A 20875-nucleotide genomic window follows, 5' to 3' on the forward strand; every position below is an offset into this window, starting at 1 on the left:
CCGTCCTCCATACTTCAACGCAGTTTAAAAAAGAAAAGGAAAGCACAGTTTTCCTACTCAAGATATTTTGTAACTTGATGGCTCCAGTGACATTTCCCTGTATTTTTTCCCAGTGCAGCGCAGAATCCTTAAATAACAATTGCAGTAATTTCTACCAGAGCTATAAATAGTTATCTTAGTATCCTGGCAGTTTCCAAGAATTTTACAGTAAGATCCAGGGCCGTATTGCAAGTGTTGAGAAAAGATGTGTCCTTTCTATAAGAATTACCAATAAATTCTAGTTTGCCGTTTTGTGTTTCTTACAAGCTTCATGAGTTTATAATACATGTGCAGTGCAGAGCTCATAAGAATTATCTCTCTATTTAGAGCTTAGTCTGTGCCAGGCACTTCATGGACTTGATCTCTTACACTCAGAACACCGCTTTTCAGGAATACAAACTTTGGGCGAATTAGAAACAAAAAAGGTGGTCGCCAGATGAGCCCAACCCCAGGCTAGGTTAGTGGAGACCGGCCTGCCTTAAGTCTGCCCTCAGATGCTCAGCCAGGCACCCTTGGGCTGTGATCAACTTGAACTACAGTGGAAGGAAGAGGAGAAATGTGCTTGAGAGGTATTATCCTTTTTACAGTAAAGGAGTTGAGGGGCCCGCAGAGCAGTCGTGTGACAGTATCCAGTCAAATCAAGGTGGCTTGCGGCATCTTAGTTCCCCCACCAGGGATGGAACCCTGGCAGTGAGAGCGCCGAGTCCTAACACTGGACCTCCAGGGACTTCCCAAGGTCTCTTTCTGCCATCACCAGATGCCAAAGATTTTTTTTTTCTTTAATTTTTGGACAGCACATTTCAACAGTTGGGAAAAAGAAACAGAATTCTTTTTTTTTAAGCTTTCTGGAGCTTTGGGTTTCTCATCTCTGAAGTTTGGATGTTGTACCAGATTACCTCTGAGGTCCCACCTAGCTGCACCAGGGGAACATTTAAACCAGGCTCGGCTCTTTCAGAGAAACTCACTGGTATGGGAATAAGTCTTCAGAAAAAAAGACAGAATACTGTATAGTAATGTTACCTGGTTCCAGCCCTGTTATAGACACCCCAAATCTCTCCTTTTTACCTTTATTGTATACATTTACTCCTTGGTGATCTCATCTAATTTCTTTACCCTAAATACAGCCTCAGCTCTGAGGATTCAGATTTAGTCTTTGTTGTCGCATCTTTCCTTAGGGATTAAATTCTCAAACTCCATTTCCTCTGGCTGATAGAGATCTTCTCTTTTTCTCTCAAACAGATCTCCTTTTCTACTGTGTTCTTCATGGAAATCACTGCCATCTTTCCAGAAAACAAGATTCTAAGTTTTATTTTCACATTCTTTCATAATCAATCATTAGATATTTGTTCTGCTGCAACGATTCCAAGATTTACTTTTTCCTCTGAATTCCTGCTGTCAGATACCAGGGTGTGGCATTGACCACAGGACCAGCTACGTGATCTGCAGGGCTCAGCACAAAGTAAAAATGCAAGGCCCCTTGTTCAAAAATTATTAAGAACTTCAAGGTGATAACGGGAGATACAAAAGCAAGTCTGGAACCCTTCTAGGTTCAGGGCCTTGTGCATTGGCACAGGATGCTTGCTGGTGAAGCCAGCCCTGACTGACCATATCACATAACTCCTAGATGACCCACTTCCATCTTTTCTCCCAAATAGCATTTGAGGCTTCTTTACAGAGCACTTTCATCTACTCAGCAAAACCTGTTATTATCGAGACAGACACTTGGTTGCAAACCCACAGCTTCCAGGTCTTGCCTGCTAGCAAATGGCTAGTTTGTCTATATATACTTTGACTGTGGATGGACAGGAGAGGAAGTCAGGAAGCCAGTTAGGACATTATAAACTAGGTAAGATATTATTATGGCTTGGCCCAAGGAGGAAGCAGTGGAGGTGTGAAAAGTGGTCACGTTCTAGATGTAACGTCATGGTAGATCCAACAGGATTTACTGATGGACTGAATGTGGTATAAAGGGAAAGAAGACTCAAGGATAACACTGAGGTTTTGGCTTAAACGGTTGGAAAGATAGAGAGTTCTTACCAGCTAAAATGGGGAGGAGTCCAGAAGAAGCAGATTTCAGGGAAAATTTAGAAAATCAATTTCAGACATACCATGTTTGAGAAGCTTGCACTGAATTTGTAGTTCAGAAGTGAGATAAGAGCTGGAAATAAACTTGGAAGTCGTCAGCATAGAAACGGCTTTTAAGCCATGGGACTAGATAAGATCCTCTAAAAAGTGAGCATGTAAAGAGGAGCGAACAGGGTCTAAGCCGTAGGGGGTCAGGTAACTAAGCAGCAGCAAAGGAGACTAAGAAGGAACAGGCAAGTGCAGCAGGAGAGCGCTACATTCCAGTGTGTCTAAGAAAGATAGAACCATCACTTCAGCGGGTGTGCAAGAAGGTGAGGACAGGGTATTGATCACTGGATTTAATAACATGTAGGTTATTGGTGAACTTCACAAGAGACGTGTCCATGGAGTACTGGGGAGAAAACACAATTGTAGTGCAGGAAGAAAAAATAGAAAGAGGAACTAGGGAAAGAAACTATGGTCAAAATTATCAAAACAAATTATGAAAATACAAAATATGCTGTTTTGTGCTGATTCTTGTCTGAATGATTAAATGCCTTGGAATGGGAACTTATGGGTGGCTGCAACTAGGCTGTGTTTTTTCTGTTTTTTTTAAATTAATTAATTAATTTATTTTTGGCTGTGTTGGGTCTTAGTTGCTGCACGTGGGCTTTCTCTAACTGTGGTGAGCAGGGTCTACTCTTCGTTGAGGTGCGCGGGCTTCTCATTGCGGTGGCTTCTCTTGTCGCGGAGCACGGGCTCTAGGCACGCAGCCTTCAGTAGTTGTGACTTGCGGGCTTTAGAGCGCAGGCTCAGTAGTTGTGGTGCACAGGCTTAGTTGCTCCGCAGCATGTGGGATCTTCCTGGGCCAGGGCTCAAACCCGTGTCCCCTGCATTGGCAGGCGGATTCTTAACCACTGTGCCACCAGGGAAGTCCCTAAGCTGTGTTTTGTAGTTTTTTTTTTTTTTTTTTTTGCGGTACGTGGGCCTCTCACTGTTGTGGCCTCTCCTGTTGCGGAACACAGGCTCCGGACGCGCAGGCTCAGTGGCCATGGCTCACAGGCCCAGCCACTCCGCGGCATGTGGGATCTTCCCGGACCAGGGCACGAACCCGTGTCCCCTGCATCGGCAGGCGGACTCTCAACCACTGCGCCACCAGGGAAGCCCAATCACATTTTCTAATAAATAAAATATGTATGCTTGACTAGAATTTTTATTTGAGAATTGTACAGAATTCCAAAAAGGCATAAACTTTGTAGAGACCTTTAAAAAAATGTCCAATAAAATTGCCTTTATTTTTTTTCCTTGAAGAAGTACTACTTATGCAGTATCATTTCAATTAAAATGTAACTCCTGAGAGAAAAAGAGTAGAAAGAAGAGAGCACAGTTTTTTATACATTGTGCTGAGAAATACGAGACCTTCCTACATGAAGACTAATCCAGTCAAAATAATTGGCCACTTTTGTGTAAACGCCTGGGAACTCTGAACTTCCGCAGTTCTCACCCCAACTCACAACACCCCAAACATAGGTCACATTGTTGGCATCCTTACAGACTAAGGGGCCTCCAGAGTCCCCTTTACAGGCATCAATAGAACCATCATCTGTACCTGAGAAAGACCAAGGAAAAAGAAAATCATTTACTTCCATTTGTCAAGGCTGCCATGCCGACTTCCTGCCTCTTCCACCAATGACTGTACTGACACTGACTTTCTTACACTTGCCTAACAGGCAATAACACGTGCGCTCCCTTACAGAGTGGGCCCACGGACTTGTAGAGATGCAGGTTGGGAAATGCTGTGTCTTCTACTCATTCTCCAAGTTTAGCAAGGGCTCCCCCTCCTTCCTCTACTTTGTGGAAGCATATACTATGATGAGATAGCAATCTGAAAGTAGCTTCAAAGGCTGAGTGGGAAAATAATAGAAGTACCTAGTGATCATTGAGTGCTTAATATGTATTAGTCATTCATTGTTTTAAATCTCACCACAACCCTATGAGAGAAGTATCATTATTATCCCTATTTTAAGATGAGACAAGACACAGAGAAGTTAACTAACTTGTCTAAGGTCATACAGCTAATAAGTGGCAGAGCCTGGACTTGAACCCAGGCAGCCAGACCTCGGAGCTTGTCCTCTTAACTGTGCTATTGCCCCTTTTGTCCTCTGTAATCCTGAACTCCATTTCAAGATGGGAGGGCACAGGAAATGGCCTGTTTACTTTCTTCTCACTCTTATGACTTTCTAAGATTTTAAATCACTGTATCCAAGAAGTTATAGGAGGTCAATAACTCTGCCTTTTTCTATAACCCACTATTTATAAATGGTTTCAATAAAGTGTCCTAAATGCACTACTCTGGCTGGTACCCTGCCTTTGGGTCACCAACAAAAGTAGGGACTGCTGTAGTTGTGTTAGGTAGTAGCAGTAGCATCCCTGTGATCTTAAAGGAGAGAGTGGAAGGTATTGTGGGAAGTATAAAGGGATTTCCGAGGAGGGAGAATTTACTTCCAACTGGACGCATTTGAAATGAGATCATTTGGATTTTTACTTAGAAGTCTGGGTTTTGATCCCGAATATACCACTTGTCGTCTGTAAGACTTGGGCAACTTATATAGCTGCTCTGCATCTCACTTTCCTCATCTATTAAGATCACCAAGGTTGCAGGTGAGGAAACTTGCTCAAGGTCACACATGTAGTAATTGGTAAAAACCGGAATGTAAACCCAGGCAGTCTGGTTCCAGAGGCTGTGCTCTCAATCACCTTGCTAGACTGCTGCATAATGGCTTAAGGAAGATTTTTCCTCTTGGTATCAGATTGTGGAACTTGAGCTGAGGGAAAGGGGCTGAAAGAGTTTGATGATGCAAGAGCCAGAGACCAAAGGAAAGAGTTGGAGGCCCAGATAAAGGGGGTGACTCAGTGGGGAGGAAAAACATGTTAGGTTAGTGAGTGTAGAGACATTTCTGAGAAGCCAGTCAGTGCTTACCTGCACACTCCATTTCTTTTTCAAAGTAGCGATCTGGGTAGAACTTAGAGCAGTTTGCTATTAGGTGAACTTCACCCCACTTAAGTGAATAGACTTTTTGGTTATCTAAACAAAGAGAGAAAACAAGTAGACATTTTGAAGTTACAAATGAGAGCTCTAAGTATTTACTTTCATAATTTAGTAAACCATTAGGAACATATAAGAATATATATTTTCTTTAATACATATGTAAACTTTTGAGGATAATTGATTAGCAAACTTAGTCATACAACTGATGGTATCCCCAGTTTCTAGAATTGTCTTTCTAAAAATAGTCAAGGGGCATTATTGAACGTCTGGCCTGGGTACTGTGAGATGAATAGGATAGACTATTCCACTCTGATCACTGAGTCCAGTGGCAGGGCTGGGGGATGGCTAGGAATCTGTTATCAGCTTACGTAAATAGCTCCTGTCTTCTTATAGTCCCTTATTTCCTTGAAAGGGCTTGTTAGAGTGCAAACAACTTTTTAATATAAGAATTTAAGATGAAGGAAATACATATGAAGTTACCAGTATCTATGTGTTTTTGCTTCTGTGAGGAACTCTATCTCCTAAACGATCTGAAAGTGATTGAAAGAGGATTTAGGATTTCCTTTCCTTTTAAGTCACAGATTTGGGACTTGAACTTGGTCCAAGGAAAGACAAGGACCAGGTGCTGTTGCTGATTGACAGTCCAGGGAAGATGACAACAACCTAGATGTCTCAGGTACAAGGAGTAAATTTTTGCCCTGTCTCCCCTCTTCCTTTCTCCCAGCCTGCAGCAACTTTTATGTGCTCTAAGAGGGCAGGGGCTAGGCCTGATTCATTCACTGCTGCACCAGCACCCAGCCTCATGCTAGCACAGATCAGTTACTTAATAAATATTTATGTAATTAATGCAGGAACTCAGTAATTCTATTATACACTAAATATTTTATGCCAAATGACGTGGCTCCTCAATTAATCTCTAAACTACCTGGGGACAGAGACCTCTTGCTTATCCTGAGAGGACACCGCCACAGACCCTAGCAGTGTATTGAGCATGTAGTAGTTAACTGTAGGACTAATATTCTTCTCTTCTGGGAAGCAGAGGAAGAAACAAATCCACCAATGTATGTAGCAAATCAGGAAAGAGTTTTTTTCTCCCTCAAGTCCTACTTCAAGTTAGTCTTAATATGACTACCTTATTCAGGATAACAGCTTTTCAAAAATTAGCAATTTATTATTTCCCCTAACTCAGGATAAGCCTTCAAAAACTGGGAGCTCTTGTAACATGTGAGAGATTTTTAAGAATCGGGAGATTGCTTCCTCCCCTGAACTCCTGTTTTGTATGTTTCTTGAAGCCTCTGTCACGTTCTGCTGTCTGGTGGGGGCATTCACGTCTGATGGCGTCTCTGTACTGTAAGTCCCTTGAGAGCTGGCCTTTGCCATCCCACTTTGTAGCCTCAGCATCTCCTGTTTGTTGGCTGGGTCCATATTTTTCAGCAGTGAGACCTTAGCACTTTAGCCTTACTATCTTGCACTCACAGAAAGGGCTCAATAAATGTGCTGAATCACATTTGATTAATAAATAAATCAGTGCATAAGAATATCTCTACTAGTTTATAGAAAAGACATGGAATAGAAGCACATGTTAAATGCCACATCAAGGATACAATCATCCAGACTCAAGGTGTGGAAATTCTAAAATAAGAATGACCCAGCTCCATTTAAAATAAATACGTTTTAAATGAAAGGAAGAGGTAACTGTTCTAGATTAAAAGAGATTTAAGAAAAATAGCCACTGAATGCAATGTGTGGACACTGTTTGAATCCCAATGGAAATAATCTGATTGTAAAAATTTTTTGTAAATAATTAAGGCACGTTCAACACAGCTGGTTATTAGACGATATTACGGAATCATTTTTATTTTGTTGAGTATGAAGGGTGTTGTGGTTTTGTTTTTGTTTTTGAAGTCCTTACCTGGTAAAGATGTATACTGGAGTATTCATGGGTAAAATTACGTGATAGCTGGGATTTGATTTGATATGCTCCAGGAAAAAGTAAGTGCATGTGGGGGAATATGTTGAAAAGCTCCTGATTTCTCTTTCGGATCCTTTCTCCACCCGTCAATGCCCTGCCCTCTGCCCTGAGAGCCTGAGCTGGAGGGATTGCCTCGATAGGAATGCCTTCACCTCTGGTTTCCAGCAGAGGACTCCAGCAGAAGGGAAGGAGGGAAGGAGAGAGGATAGTGAGATTGGGGCTGGCTATAACCTTCAACCCAAGGTCATTACTTCTCTCAAGGTAGCCTGCTTTACCTAAGACTCTCCTTCTGGTAACTTCTCCTTCACCTTATACCTTCAGATCCAGGAAAGGTCTCAGTTCTGGTACTGTTAGTCCTGGGTTCCTGCATAGCCCTTGTGGTTCCCCAACCTCCCACCTACATCTTTGTTATTAACTCCTTTACGAATAAACTTTCCTAATTATCCGATTGTGATTGTGATCAATTCAGGGAGCTAAAACAAGAATGGTGGAATGTTGATAACTGTGAAGGCTGCGTGAGGAAAGGTAGGTCTATTTTACTTTTATCTCTACTTTTGTGAGTACATGTGAATATACATAATAAAAGTTTTTAAAAAACAGAACATGGAATTCCCTGGCTGTCCAGTGGTTAGGACTCTGCACTGTCACTGCCAAAGGCCGGGGTTCAATCCCTGGTTGGGGAACTAAGATCCCACAAGCCTCAAGGTGCAGCCAAAATAAAATGACATAAAATATTAAAATGTTGATATTAAAAAAACAAACAGCCAAGAGGCACATGAGAAGATGCTCAATATCACTAATTATTAGAGAAATGCAAATTGAAACTACAATGAGGTATCACCTCACACCGGTCAGAATGGCCATCATCAAAAAATCTACAAACAACAAATGCTGGAGAGGGTGTGGAGAAAGAAAACCATAATTCGAATTTTTACAAGCACTCCAGTGTTCATTGTAGCATTATTTACAATAGCCAGGACATGGAAGCAACCTAAATGTCCATAGACAGAGGAATGGATAAAGAAGATGTGGTACATATATACAACGGAATATTTCTCAGCCATAAAAAGAATGAAATAATGTCATTTGTAGCAACATGGATGGACCTAGAGATTGTCATACTGAGTGAAGTAAGTCAGACAAAGACAAATATCACATGATATTGCTTATATGTGGAATGTAAAAAAATGGTACAAATGAACCTATTTACAAAACAGAAATTGAGTCACAGATGTAGAAAACAAACTTATGGTTACCAAGGGGAAAGGGGAGGGAGGGGATAAATTGGGAGATTGGGATTGACATATGACATAGTAGACATACAAAGTCTATTATATATAAAATAGATAACTAACAAGAACCTAATATATAACACAGAGAATTCTATTCAATACTCTGTAATGACCTATATAGGAATAGAATCTAAAAAAAGAGTGGAGATATGTATATGTATAACTGATTCACTTCGCTGTATGGCAGAAATTCACACAACATTGTAAATCAACTATACGCCAATAAAAAATTTAATTAAAAAAAAAGAACGAATATAAGGACATAATACTTTCTGGGTGAATTAATTACTAATAAAGTTTTAGTATTTTGTAAATCTTGGGTATTCAAACATACCACAAATCCAGGTTCATTTACATGCGTATTTTATACTTTTCAATATGGCAATTATAAAGAATGTGTTGGAATAGGAGTCTATTAGACTAATGCAGTGAAGTTATTTACAAAGAGTTTAAGAGGTCTAAAGGAAGCTAAATTTCTAGGCTGACTTCGAGAAGAAGGGAAAAGCATGGCCTAAATTAATTCTAATCTATCTCCAATTTAGCATGTCTTGCTAATAATTTGTCCCTAAGGGTCTACATCTCTTATTCATATGAATTTTCACCTCAAGTCTTCTTAGAAGCTCAAAGAATGAATTCTTCATGTTCTCTTTCTCTTTGTGGGATGTGGAGGTGTGAGGCATGGAGAATAGGGGAGGGCAGCGGAGAGAGCTGAAGGGTTGTGGGATCACTGACTCAGCCTATACTATGATTATCCCTTTGAAAACCTTTTTATCTTTCATCCATATCATTCCAACAAATCCAGAAGGCCCATGCTATATGTCCCCCGTCACTCTATTTTTTTCTATATCACAGAGTATAGGTATCCTTTGAAACTCTAGGTCAGGATCAATTACATAATTTGCAGAACCAAGTGAAAATTGAAAATGTGAGGTGGGGCCCCTGCAAAATTTATTAAGAATTTCTTGATGGTGACAATAGAGCAGTACACCGAGCACAAGTCTCTTCGGTGCCCAGAGCCCATGGGCAACCACACAGGTCCTATGCCCATGAGCTGGCCTTGGCTGGACATTCACTTTTCTGGATTTGATGCAATGTTTCTCTCTGGACACTAGGAGATTAGCTCCTATGCATTTCTATTCCTATTCATTTTTCAGCCCCTGGATTCTGATTAACAAACTGTAAAACATACCTTTTTCTCGACCCCAGCCAGAAACGATGCATTTATCATTAGGTTGAAATAGATAGGGAGACCAGGGGACACAGGCAGGGACGGAATGAGGCAACACACATTCTTTTCGTCTTGGGTGTTTTTTCATTTCAATCAAAGCTATGTCATTTTGGTAGGTGGCTCCATTGTACTTATCGTGGATAATAATTTGATTTACCAACTGAACAGCTATCTGAGAGTCAGGTCTTAACAAGTCTGTAAATGATGTCCATATTTGGTAACGACGAATTCTGCTGATTCTGTAACAGAAAGGAAAAGGGAAATAAATATAGTGAGAAAAAAAACAACTATAAATTGGACTTCTGATGCTTCATCTTTAAATTCTCCCTTTTTAAGGAAGTTTTTCATTTTCCCGGATTTTTTTTTTTTTTTATCTTTGCTGTCATGAAACAGTGCAATTAAATTTGCTTAGGACAGAATTAAAGTCCGCAGGTAAATGAAGAGAGGAATAGTTCATCTAACTGCTCAATATTAGGGACATAAAGATCTTGCTAACTACCAGATATGCCAGAATTAGAATGAGTTGGCTGCCTCTGAAGTAAGAGCACCGGCACTGAAGGTGTTTAAGCAGAGACCAGAAGGCGTCTAGCAAGAAATGTGCTTGAGGAAATAGGGAGTCAGAGCACAGAACCCCAGAGGTTCCCAGGGTGAAGACCACAGCTGTCATCATTCTCACCTTTAAAACTGACTTCATCCTAACTCTGCGTTGTATTTATTTGCTCACAAGCCTTTCTTCCTGTTTGTGCTACCTGAAGTCAAAGATAGGGTCTTATCATCTATAGATAGATGCCTGTGTTGAGTATTATACCTGGAACACAGCAGCTGTTTTAGAATTTGGTTGAGATGGTGAATGAGCTAAATATTGCCTGTCCCGATGCCTCACTCTATTTTCATATCAATTTTCACCTCGTGGTTTCCAGCAAATTGGGTGTCTACCATCACTTTCTCAGGGAATCACCTTACAGTTAAACAGTGATGTCCTAGGAACTAATGAGTGTTCAAGATGCTTTTATTTAAATGTAGAGTTCCAAGAATGCTGTGTTTCATATTACTTTTGGTTGTTTTTCAGGATCAGAGGTCCTGAATATTGTTTAATGTTTAACTGTTGATCCATTCAATTTACTTAACAAATATTTAGTGTGTACCTACTATTACCAGGCACTGTGTTAGCCACTGGGATGCAGAAATGAGCAAATCGCAAATAGTTCCTGCTTTCATGGAACTCAGGGTCTAGGAAAGGATGCAGCATTAAGTGGATAATCACACCAGTGAAGATATGTATTCTACTGTAAAAAGTGAGAGGAACTCACAGCACATGGGTTCTGAGAACATATCAGGAGGGCTTAGACTTTAGGGAGTGGGGGAAGGTTCTCTGAGGAAGTGAAGATTGAGCTGAGATCTGAATAACGAGTAGCACTAACTAGGGAAACAAGGTAGGAAAGATGCTTTCAGGCATGGGAAACCATATGTGAAGGTCTCTTTGCAGCAGGGAGCAAGGTACACTTGAATAATGGAAAGAAGGCCAGAGCAGGTGGAATAGGGGCAAGAAGTGGCGCTGTGGGGCAAGACGAGATCGGCAAAGGTAAATAGGGGTCACATCACTCGGGGCCTAATGAGCTGTGTTAAACATTTTGTTTAGTTTTTTTATCCCAAGAGGAATGCAAAGCCGTCGAATTTTAAGTGGGAAGTGGTCAAAACCAGGTATGGAACTACTACTCTTGCTGCACAGTAGGCAATGGATAGATGGGGGCAGTGCTGGGCAGTGACAGTGGGTAAGCCAATTCAGAATCGGTTGGTATAATCCAGGAAAGAGGTGGGAGCAGGGTAATAGTGGAAAGAAGTTTTGAGAATTAAATAATTGGAAATTAAAGAAGCCATCTGGAGTTGGTGATACACTGGCTGAGCTATGGTAGGGTTAAGGGAGTGAAGTGCGAAGATTTTTAGATTTCTGCCCCGTGTAGCTAGATGAATGGTGCTGTCATTTGCTGAGATAGGGAACACTGGGTCAGGGCCGTATCTGGGGGAAGGGGCATATCATGAGCTCGGTCTTAGACCTTTTGAATTTGATTTACTTCTGATAGAGCCAAGATAGTCAGTGTACTGTAGGGTCAGGGTTGGAGAAGAGGTCTAGGCTGGAAATATCGTTGTGTCAGCATACGGTGGTATTTTAAAGGACAGAAAATTTTAGGAAGAAGAAGTAAGAAGAGAAGAGGAAGCCAGGATACACCTTGAGGAACTCAGGTATTTCAGGGGAGCAAGAATGCTCAGTCACTGGAGGAGGAAGCTGCAAAGAAGGCAGAGAAGGTGTGACCAGAGAGGTAGGTAGAAAACCAGGAGAGTGTTGTGTAACAGAAGCCAAGAGAAAAGGGTCATTCAGAAGGAAGAACTTAGAGTTGGTGCATTGCTCCAATCCATGAGGATTTTTATGGGTGTCATTCAACAGATTTCTTATCTCTCTCAACTGCGGGTCACCTGCGGATTTTCTAAGCAGGCCTTCATCTAAGTTACTGTCAGATACGTTGAACTTGATTTTACCCTGGCTCTGCAACTGACTTGTAGTGTTGCTTTAGCCAAGTTATGTAACTTCTAGTCTCAGTCTGCTTATCTAGAAAATGGGAGGAATAATACTTACCTCTTAGGACCGTTAAGAATATTAAAACAAAATAACATATATGAAAGTGCTGGACATAGTATCTGGTCTGTAAGAGGTGCTCAATAAATGGTGCTTCATTCATTCTAAAGGTCATAACTGAGGGCAGAATTCTGAACCTGTTCTCCAGGCTGACCTTGATCCATGCAAATGAGCCACGTGAAATAACTTGGTACCTACAGGTTTGATCTGCCCTTGCCAGCTGGGATCAACAGTTTGGTGTGAGGGGAACACAGTGGGTTCTGGGGAATTGGCCTCTGGGATCCCGATCATGAATATCAGAGGGCGTTTAGCAGATAATAGAGTGGAACTTGTCAATTATTTTTCTTATATATGCTTTTATTTATCACCTGCCACAATCTCTATTACCTAACTTCATTGTTTCAGGAAATCCAACATCTACTGGAGACGTTTTTTTACCTGACACAATGTGCAGCAGTCAGAATCCAACAGCCACCGATATAAATTCCTCCACAGTTGATGTTCTCACCTTCCTTAATTGCCACCTGCCATGGGAGGTCTCCCTGTAAAGACATTTGTGTGGTCACTGCCATCCTCCCAGACACGTGGCTCGAAGATATTTCCATGGCAAGACTCTCAGTCTCTTGTAATTACCACATTCCACCCCCACCTCTATTTTTTCAAACTTGGGCTGCTCCTGGGAAGTGATATTGTAACTTTTTGTGCGGGTTTACCACTTTTGCTGACTTTCCTCCTATGACTCGTTTCCTTCGAATGTGCATGCTGTTTTTAACTCCACAGGACAGTTTAGGGAAAAACGATTTTATCCATTTTCTTTCTTTAAGAAAGGAAGAGATTGCATCATTACGATTTTGAAACCATTACCTTCTGGGCAAACTTCTTGATTATCTATGCCATAAAAACAGCAGAGTCACAACTAATATGAAACAGGCCAGATTCATTAGTAAGTTATTTTAGATGCTAAGCTGTGCTAGTCACCTTGTTTAAACATTCTGGCTTAATATTAAAATTGGCTTGATTCTCTGAAGTTCTGCCCAAGGTGGACTAGTGGCAGAAAGAGGCTGCCTGAGGGGTTAAACATTTACCAGCCTCTGGAAGATAAGAGAAGCCACATGCCCAGGCATTACTACCATGACAGTTCAGGATGGGGGTCACATGCAGAACTCCAGCTTCTTACTTTCATAGTTTTTACTTTCTCGAGGTTGTTTATATGGGACTCTTTTCAATAATATTAACATTAATGATGTTAACGTTGAGTACTTTCTGTCAGGCCCCATGCTAAGTACTTTGTATATAGTTTATATCACTTAATCATCATATTAACCCTGAGAAGTAATGTGCCAGGAACCCCTGGACAATCCAGGATCAGTGGGCTGGGAGGGGGGTTGTGTTTTTAGCCACTTGACATGTGATGATATTTCCTTCCTCTGTGAGCACTCAGACAAGGCACGTTTGTCACTGGGAGGCATGGTAGACCAAGGCTTAAGACATGAATTTGCAAGAGAATTCATGACAAAGGAAGAAAGTAAAAGTACAAGATGCTCTTCTTATTCTCTCGCTCTATTTTATCATGTCACAAAAATTTCTGCCATCCCAAATGAGAAAGGAAAATTAATATCATTCTCAATTACTTTGAACATACAAGAAGGAGGTAGGTCCTCAAGGGAGAGAAGTTGTGAACAAATGTGGATAAAAGAATTTGGGGGGAGTCCCATCCATCCTAAGAACTGTGTTGGGGGAAGAGTGTGATGATAAATTTTAAATTTCTGCTTGGACCTTTGAAAGAAGAGGGACCCCATCATTTGAGGACTATGAAACCAGCTTGGGTAGTATCTGAAAATTAATGTTACCTTGAATAGAAAATAAAGGGCCTTTGTTGGAAATCCCTCTAACTAATATCTGTAGCTTTGAGATCTAAATCTTTCACGCATTGCCTGATTTTTAAAAAATTGTTGATAGTTTTTGGGCCTGGCAATTGGAAGGGAGTCTTACATGAACTTCAGTTTTTAAACCTCCTAAAATAGGGAGATACTTCATTCCTAATTTGCATTTGAGCTTGTTACTCACCTAAGGTCACACAACTAACAGATAACTGAGTCAGGATTTAATACGAGTCAGTCTGACTCAAAAGCTCTTATCAATTACTGTCTTCCCAGAAACTTAATACTTTAATTAAATTTGGCCCTCAGTGCAGAACTGGCCAACATACAGATCTTCACAGACCTCCTGTTATCATGGTTTAAAATATTGCAAAAGAGCAGGTTCATTCAATTCACATCTATTATTTTTCTATTTCAAAATGTATGTCCTGGGTCACACTTGAAATCTGGTTGTTTTTGACAAAACTGACCTAACAAATCTCATAACAAACAGAAAAACCTTTTGTAGGACTAGAGTGTTGTTTTCATTTCAAAACTAGCCATATGAATCAACCCATTTTAAAAGCAGTTCTCAAGAAGCATTTATGCTTGTTTTTCTTAAAAATGATAAGGAAAGTAGTAATGTTATTCTTTTCTATTTAAATTGATATCAAAGGTAATTGTTGCTTGAATCAATTATATTGCACATATGCGTACATACTCACACACACGCAAATGACATTAAAATGCAAATTTAACCCGTGAAGGACCAGTAAGAAAGAAGAATGCTAACTTACCTGCATCCATATCAGCAGTCAACATTTCTGTTTCTTCTAGAATCAAACAAAAGTTCCAATGTTTAATATCGTGTTTATAGTAAGAATTAAATCATTAAAATCATTTAAACTTCGTTAATAATTATCTGTCTAAACCTTGTCCTACCTTTAAAAAGGACAGTACAAAATCTTATTTCCTTTCTATAGCTAGGTAATTGTGAAGGCTCAAGATGAACGATGTAAGAAAATTTTCAGGCACAAACTACAGGTGTCTGTTGGCACAAGTGAATGGTGAGACTCATGGTGCTGCAGAGTTCTGCATTTAGAGCAGGCGAAGTGCCCAGTTCAGAGAAGAAAAGCATCTCTTTCAACTCTGCATTTGCAAGGTCTTTTTTTTTTTAAATTAATTAATTAATTTATTTATTTTTGGCTGTGTTGGGTCTTCGTTTCTGTGCGAGGGCTTTCTCTAGTTGCGGCGAGCGGGGGCCACTCTTCATTGCGGTGCGCGGGTCTCTCACTATCGCGGCCTCTCTTGTTGCGGAGCACAGGCTCCAGACGCGCAGGCTCAGTAGTTGTGGCTCACGGGCCCAGTTGCTCCGCAGCATGTGGGATCTTCCCAGACCAGGGCTCGAACCCGTGTCCCCTGCATTAGCAGGCAGATTCTCAACCACTGCGCCACCAGGGAAGCCCTGCAAGGTCTTTATATAAGGTAGGGAGCAGTTATAGACACTGACCAAAATAGTCCTGAGCTGACATTAAAAAGGGTCTTCTCATTTTGTGTATATATTAAGGCACCTCTTAACAGGGGTTATGCAATGTTTAATTGGTTTCAGTGTTAGGCATAGTTATTATTAGTCATCTGGGATGCAGAAGTCAAAAGTTAAACAAAAAGAAAAACAGAAACACATTCTCTCTTCTTCCTTTTTTTCTCTTAGACCTTTGCTTGAAGTTATATGGGATGATTCCATCTTCACTCTACTGTCCTAGAACATTTCAGTCATGGACAGGATCATCAGTTCTTTGACCTGAGGATCTAAGGTGAATTCTCACAACGTGTTGTTCTGTCTTGGATGAGGGTGCAGCCTAGAGGGGCAATGTTACTTTGCTGCAGCAATCCTGTGTTTTATCACTGGATTTCCCAACTTCTTTTGGGGAGAGACACACATGTATCTGTTATGCTACACATCTAGGTTATTTTCTGCTCAGAGCTTTCACAAAAGCAACAACATGAACCAAAGAGAAGACTTCATATTAAATGCTCAACAAAGGAAGATGGGGAAAGTCCAGTGTAGCTGAGATATACTGGATATTAGAAGAGCAGCATAAAACTCCAAAAGCACAGACCGTAAGAAAAACAATCAATGACTTTGATTAAATAAAGATTTAAACATTTAAAGATTAAATTTAATCTTTAATCTTGGCTAAAGTTAATAGATGGGTGACAGAATGGAAGAAGGTATTTGCATGTCTAAAACTGAAAATGGATTAATATCTAGAATGCAACAAGAAAGAAGACTGCAGTCCCAATATGAAAGGAGGCCAAAGATGTGAACTGGAAAAAGGACAGAAGAAAGGAAAGGAAGAGGAAACTCAAAAAGCTAGTATGCATATGAAGAGAAACCCAAAATCATTGGTTATGACAAAAATTCAAATTAATAAACAATGCCATATCACTGGAGAGTATGAGACTAGCAAAATTAGAAAGCTGCATGGTACTAAATGTTAGTGGGTTTGAGGCAAGCCCTTGGGTGTTGTCGGTGGAGGTGAGGACCACTCTGCCAGAGAATGAGCAGGTCCTAGGTTGTCAGATTAAGTAGAGGCATACCCCAAGACCCAACAATTCTTGGCCCAGCTAGACGTCTCCAAGAAATCCTCCCACACATCCTTAAGGAGAGGATATTCACTGCACTGTGAGTGCGGGCTGAGAGTCCATTACTGAGAAGGTAGGGAGTCACTTGTGAAAGATGAACACCACAGTGTTTTATCATGTGGCAGTTAGAAGCAACAGATTAGATGGAAACATCGCAACATGGACAGATCTTAAAAACGTAACGCTTTGTGAAAAGATAAAAAGGAAATATAAGATCTAGAACACAATACTATGTGAATTACAGATGTATGCTCACAAGGTAACAGTACACACTGGATAAGAATGTATACAAACAAAAAGACAGAGATGATCATGTGCAATGAGCTAAGGAATATAATTAAGTCATCTCTTTGCCCCTGAGGTCTGAAACTAGGAAGGAAGGAAGGACAAGAAGGAGGGAAGGGGAAAAGGAATAAAGAAGAGGAAACAAACAAACAAAAACAAAACAAAACAAAAAGGACAGCAGCCTTGGAGGGCAAAATGACAAGAGGGAGGGAATACAAAGAAATAGTTGAAATTGCCATTTAGAACAGGGCTGATCTTGAGCATATAAAAGTCACTCAGGAACCCTAAGGAGGACGATAAACTTTTAGTAGTCATTTTATATGAATAATGAAGAAAGGGATGACCCTAAAGAGCTGGAAGATTTCGGGATATCTGTTACAAAAGTAAATAAGGAAATACCTGTCATAAAAAGATGTTATCTTTCCTCTGGTGACAATTTCTTCAGGAGCTGCCTTGGTTTTGGGGAAAAAGCAAAGGAAGAGAAGGGTATTTGGCAGAGGTGACATGTGCAGGGAATGCACCTTGGGTGGTTTTTGGCTAGCAGGCTGTGAACGGGGAGCGTGGGAATGAAAGTTTACCACACTGCCGGGTTGGTGGGGGGGAAGGCCATTGTGCCTAAACAAATGTTAAAACCGGTTATGTCATCCTCAGTTAATAGTTACCTTAAAATATAAGATAACAGCAGTGCTTGCTTGTATTTTGTTTCAATTCTGCAATATCCCCAAAATTTAATAAATTTTTTACCTTGAGCCATACGTACATCGCCTGAAAAAAGAACAAAAACAAAAAAATTACCACAGCAAAGGATAATTTTTATTTGGAAAAAAATGCATACCATTTCAAGCTAGAACACCTTATTCTTCTTCTCAATTTTGTAATATAAATTTACAAAATTTATTTATTTAAATCTATTGTAAAAATAGATTTACCTTTAATTTCAGGATGTCCAGTTCCTAAAAACAAAACAAAAAACTCACTGTAGCAAAGAGATCATTTTCACTTGAATTAAATATACACTAATCATTAATATTTCAGTAATAGTATAACAATTTTAATATTTACAAAAAGATAAAAGGGAACCACATTATGCCATTTTTTGTGGGCACAACCAAATACTCTGATTTTTAATACTGCTTAACACATGTTTCATCTTACATTTAAACACACACCAGTTTCACCACAGCAAGGAAATCATTTTAACTTCAGTTTTAAAAAAAGATTCGTATTTTAGATATATTTGAATACATACCCAACAGCAGACTTATTATATAGTTAAACAAAATTTATTTACTCTTTTTAGCTTATATTAATAAAAAGTGGGTTTATAAAGGATAAATGAAATTAAGGTATATTCCAAACCTCCCTTGGTTTAGTGATTCTGATCTGTTCCCTGAAAGGAGAGATCAATGAATATATTAATATATTTATTTCACATCTCTGCTCTCACTTGCCCTTTCTCAGAGAGGGAAAAATTAGAATCATTATTGAAATACAAAGCACAGCTCACTCTAAAGATGGATAAACTGAAGTAACAATGACAGTGGACAAAATGTATTTTTGATACGGATTCAAGAAATTACTACTAAAAGTAAGCTTTATGTTGTAGTTATTCCCTTGCAGTAGGATTCTTTTTTTTTTTTTTTTTCTGATAAACTAACAAATTCTGAGGAGGAGAAGAGGGAGGGAGATGGGAAGAAGAGGAGGAGGTAGAGAGGAAACCCAAAATATTATTATACTGAAGTGGTGAAATCAAACTGTAGAGCTTCAGAGAGAGAAGCTGTATACTGTATGGTTTCACTTATATATGGCATCTAAAAAATCCAAACTCATAGAAAAAGAGGTCAGATTTGTGGCTACCAGAGGCAGGGGTTGGGGGCTAGGGGATTGGGTGAAGGTGGGGAACTGGGTGAAGGTGGTCAAAAGGTACAAACTTGCAGTTATAAGGTAAATAAGCACTGGGCCTAGTGATGTCACCAGCATGGCGACGATAGTTAACACTGCTGTATGGTATACTTGAAAGTTGCTTTGAGTAAATCCTGAAAGTTCTCATCACAAGGAAAAAGAATTGTAACTATATGAGGTGATGGATATCAACTAAACTTATTTTGGTAATAATTTTGCAGTATATGAGTCAAGCTCATGCTGTACACCTTAAACTTCTACAGTGTTGTATGTCAATTACATCTCAGTAAAACTGAGGGTGAGGGAAGCTATCAAGCTGCACTGGCAAAAGTCAGGGCACTGTCCTCCTCCTTGAAAAATTTTTTGAAATTTCTTTCTTTCCTCTCTTCACTAAGAATTTCACTACATTTAACCAAATTAAAGTATTTTGCTCAACTGCTTTATACTCTTCAAATAAATTAACGTGATTTGAAATCCTAAAAAGTGTGTCTTTTAAGAACTGATATCAATGGAAAATTAAACAAAATTTCATTAAAGTCAAATACTTGGCATACCAAGCAATTATACATAATTAATGTCAATTAACTTATCCATACATATCTTCAACATTTATTTAATGCTTATATGGAAGGCACTTTACCTGGGACATTTGGAACATAAAAATAATTTGATCCTGTTTTAAAGGTGTTTGCTGTTGAGAAGGAAAGGTAAGATGAGTACAAAGACCTACAATAAACCATTAACAGTAATTCAGTGGTATCCTGACACGGACTTTACCACTACACAGGAGGCTGTTGTGTCCCTTCCCGGTTTGTGTTCTGTGACATCATGTCAATGGCTTGAAATCACCCACGGTGGGAGTAATTTACAGCCCAGAAGTTAGCAAAAGCTACAAATCAGGGAGTCCCCATCCCTCTTCAAAGCCAACTGTTAAACATTTACCAGTGCACCCCTGGATTCGTTCCGTAAGTGAGGTGGATTCAAGGACCCACACTCCTCCTGCAGCCTTCCCATCCCATCTTTGAAGAAGCAGCTCCATCCTTTCCATTCTCAGGCCAAAGCCCCTGGAGCCGCCCTTGACTGCTCATTTGTTCTCACACCCCCATCCAATCTATCAGCAAATCTTTTTGGCTCTAGTTTCAAAACATATCCAGAATCTGACTGCTTCTCATCATTTCCATTCCTACCAACTTATCCTAGTCACTATCATCTCTTCCCTGGATTATTGCAGTAGCTTCCTCCCTGGTTGCCCCGCTTCGCCCCTCGCCCTCATACAGCCTATTCCCCACCCAGCAGCCAGGGTAATCATGATTTAAAATGTAAGTCAGATCATGCCGTTCCTCTGCTTAGAGACCCAATTTCACTCACTAACAGGCCTCACTGGATCTGCCCTGATCTTCCACCCAAGCACCGCTCCAACCTCTCCCACTGCTTGTCTTCTAACCCACTAACCCCACCTGGAATACCCGCCGCACTAGCCTCCTTGCTGATTGGCTCTCAAACATACTGGAATGGTCCTGTCTTAGGAACACTGCACTGGTTGTTGCCTCTGCCTAGAATACTCTTCCGCAGACGTCTGCATGGCTGGCTCCATCTTTTCCTTCGGCGCTTTGCCTAAAAGTGATAGTGAGCGAGCCTTCCCAAGCCGCCTTACCTAAAATTTCAGAACTTACTGCTACCCCCCTCCCTGGGACATTTGACATCTTCCTTGCTTGCTTTATTTTTTTTCTTAGTACTTATTATTTTACTAGATATTTTTACTTATTTCTCTATTGTTTCTCTTCCTCCACTAGAATATAAGATCCATGAGGAGGCAGGGATTTTGAAATATTATTCACTATTGTAACCCCAGCATCTGGAACAGGACCTGGCACACATAGTAAGAACTTAATAAATATCCGTTGAGT

General features: G+C 40.2%; 1 protein-coding gene across 5 annotated transcripts in view; it reads right to left on the reverse strand.

The window, feature by feature from the left end:
• Positions 1 to 3300: 3300 nt before the first annotated feature.
• Positions 3301 to 20875, reverse strand: part of CFI (complement factor I) — a 36924-nt gene continuing 19349 nt past the window's right edge. For 2 of the 5 annotated variants that reach the window (XM_060012882.1, XM_060012886.1), the window contains 10 exons: positions 19609 to 19659; positions 18429 to 18456; positions 17996 to 18018; positions 17811 to 17831; positions 14933 to 14968; positions 12990 to 13093; positions 12715 to 12818; positions 9606 to 9883; positions 5084 to 5188; positions 3301 to 3712 (listed from right to left, as the gene is read on the reverse strand). In XM_060012882.1, coding sequence (XP_059868865.1) covers positions 3495 to 3712; positions 5084 to 5188; positions 9606 to 9883; positions 12715 to 12818; positions 12990 to 13093; positions 14933 to 14968; positions 17811 to 17831; positions 17996 to 18018; positions 18429 to 18456; positions 19609 to 19659 — 968 coding nt within the window. In that variant the 3' untranslated portion in view covers positions 3301 to 3494. Of the gene's footprint in view, positions 3713 to 5083; positions 5189 to 9605; positions 9884 to 12714; positions 12819 to 12989; positions 13094 to 14932; positions 14969 to 17810; positions 17832 to 17995; positions 18020 to 18428; positions 18457 to 19608; positions 19660 to 20875 lie in introns of all 5 variants that reach the window. The other 3 variants (XR_009519596.1, XM_060012883.1, XM_060012885.1) reach the window with 3 other exon arrangements.

This window comes from Delphinus delphis, chromosome 5, assembly GCF_949987515.2.
Source record: "Delphinus delphis chromosome 5, mDelDel1.2, whole genome shotgun sequence".
Classification (NCBI taxonomy): domain Eukaryota; kingdom Metazoa; phylum Chordata; class Mammalia; order Artiodactyla; family Delphinidae; genus Delphinus; species Delphinus delphis.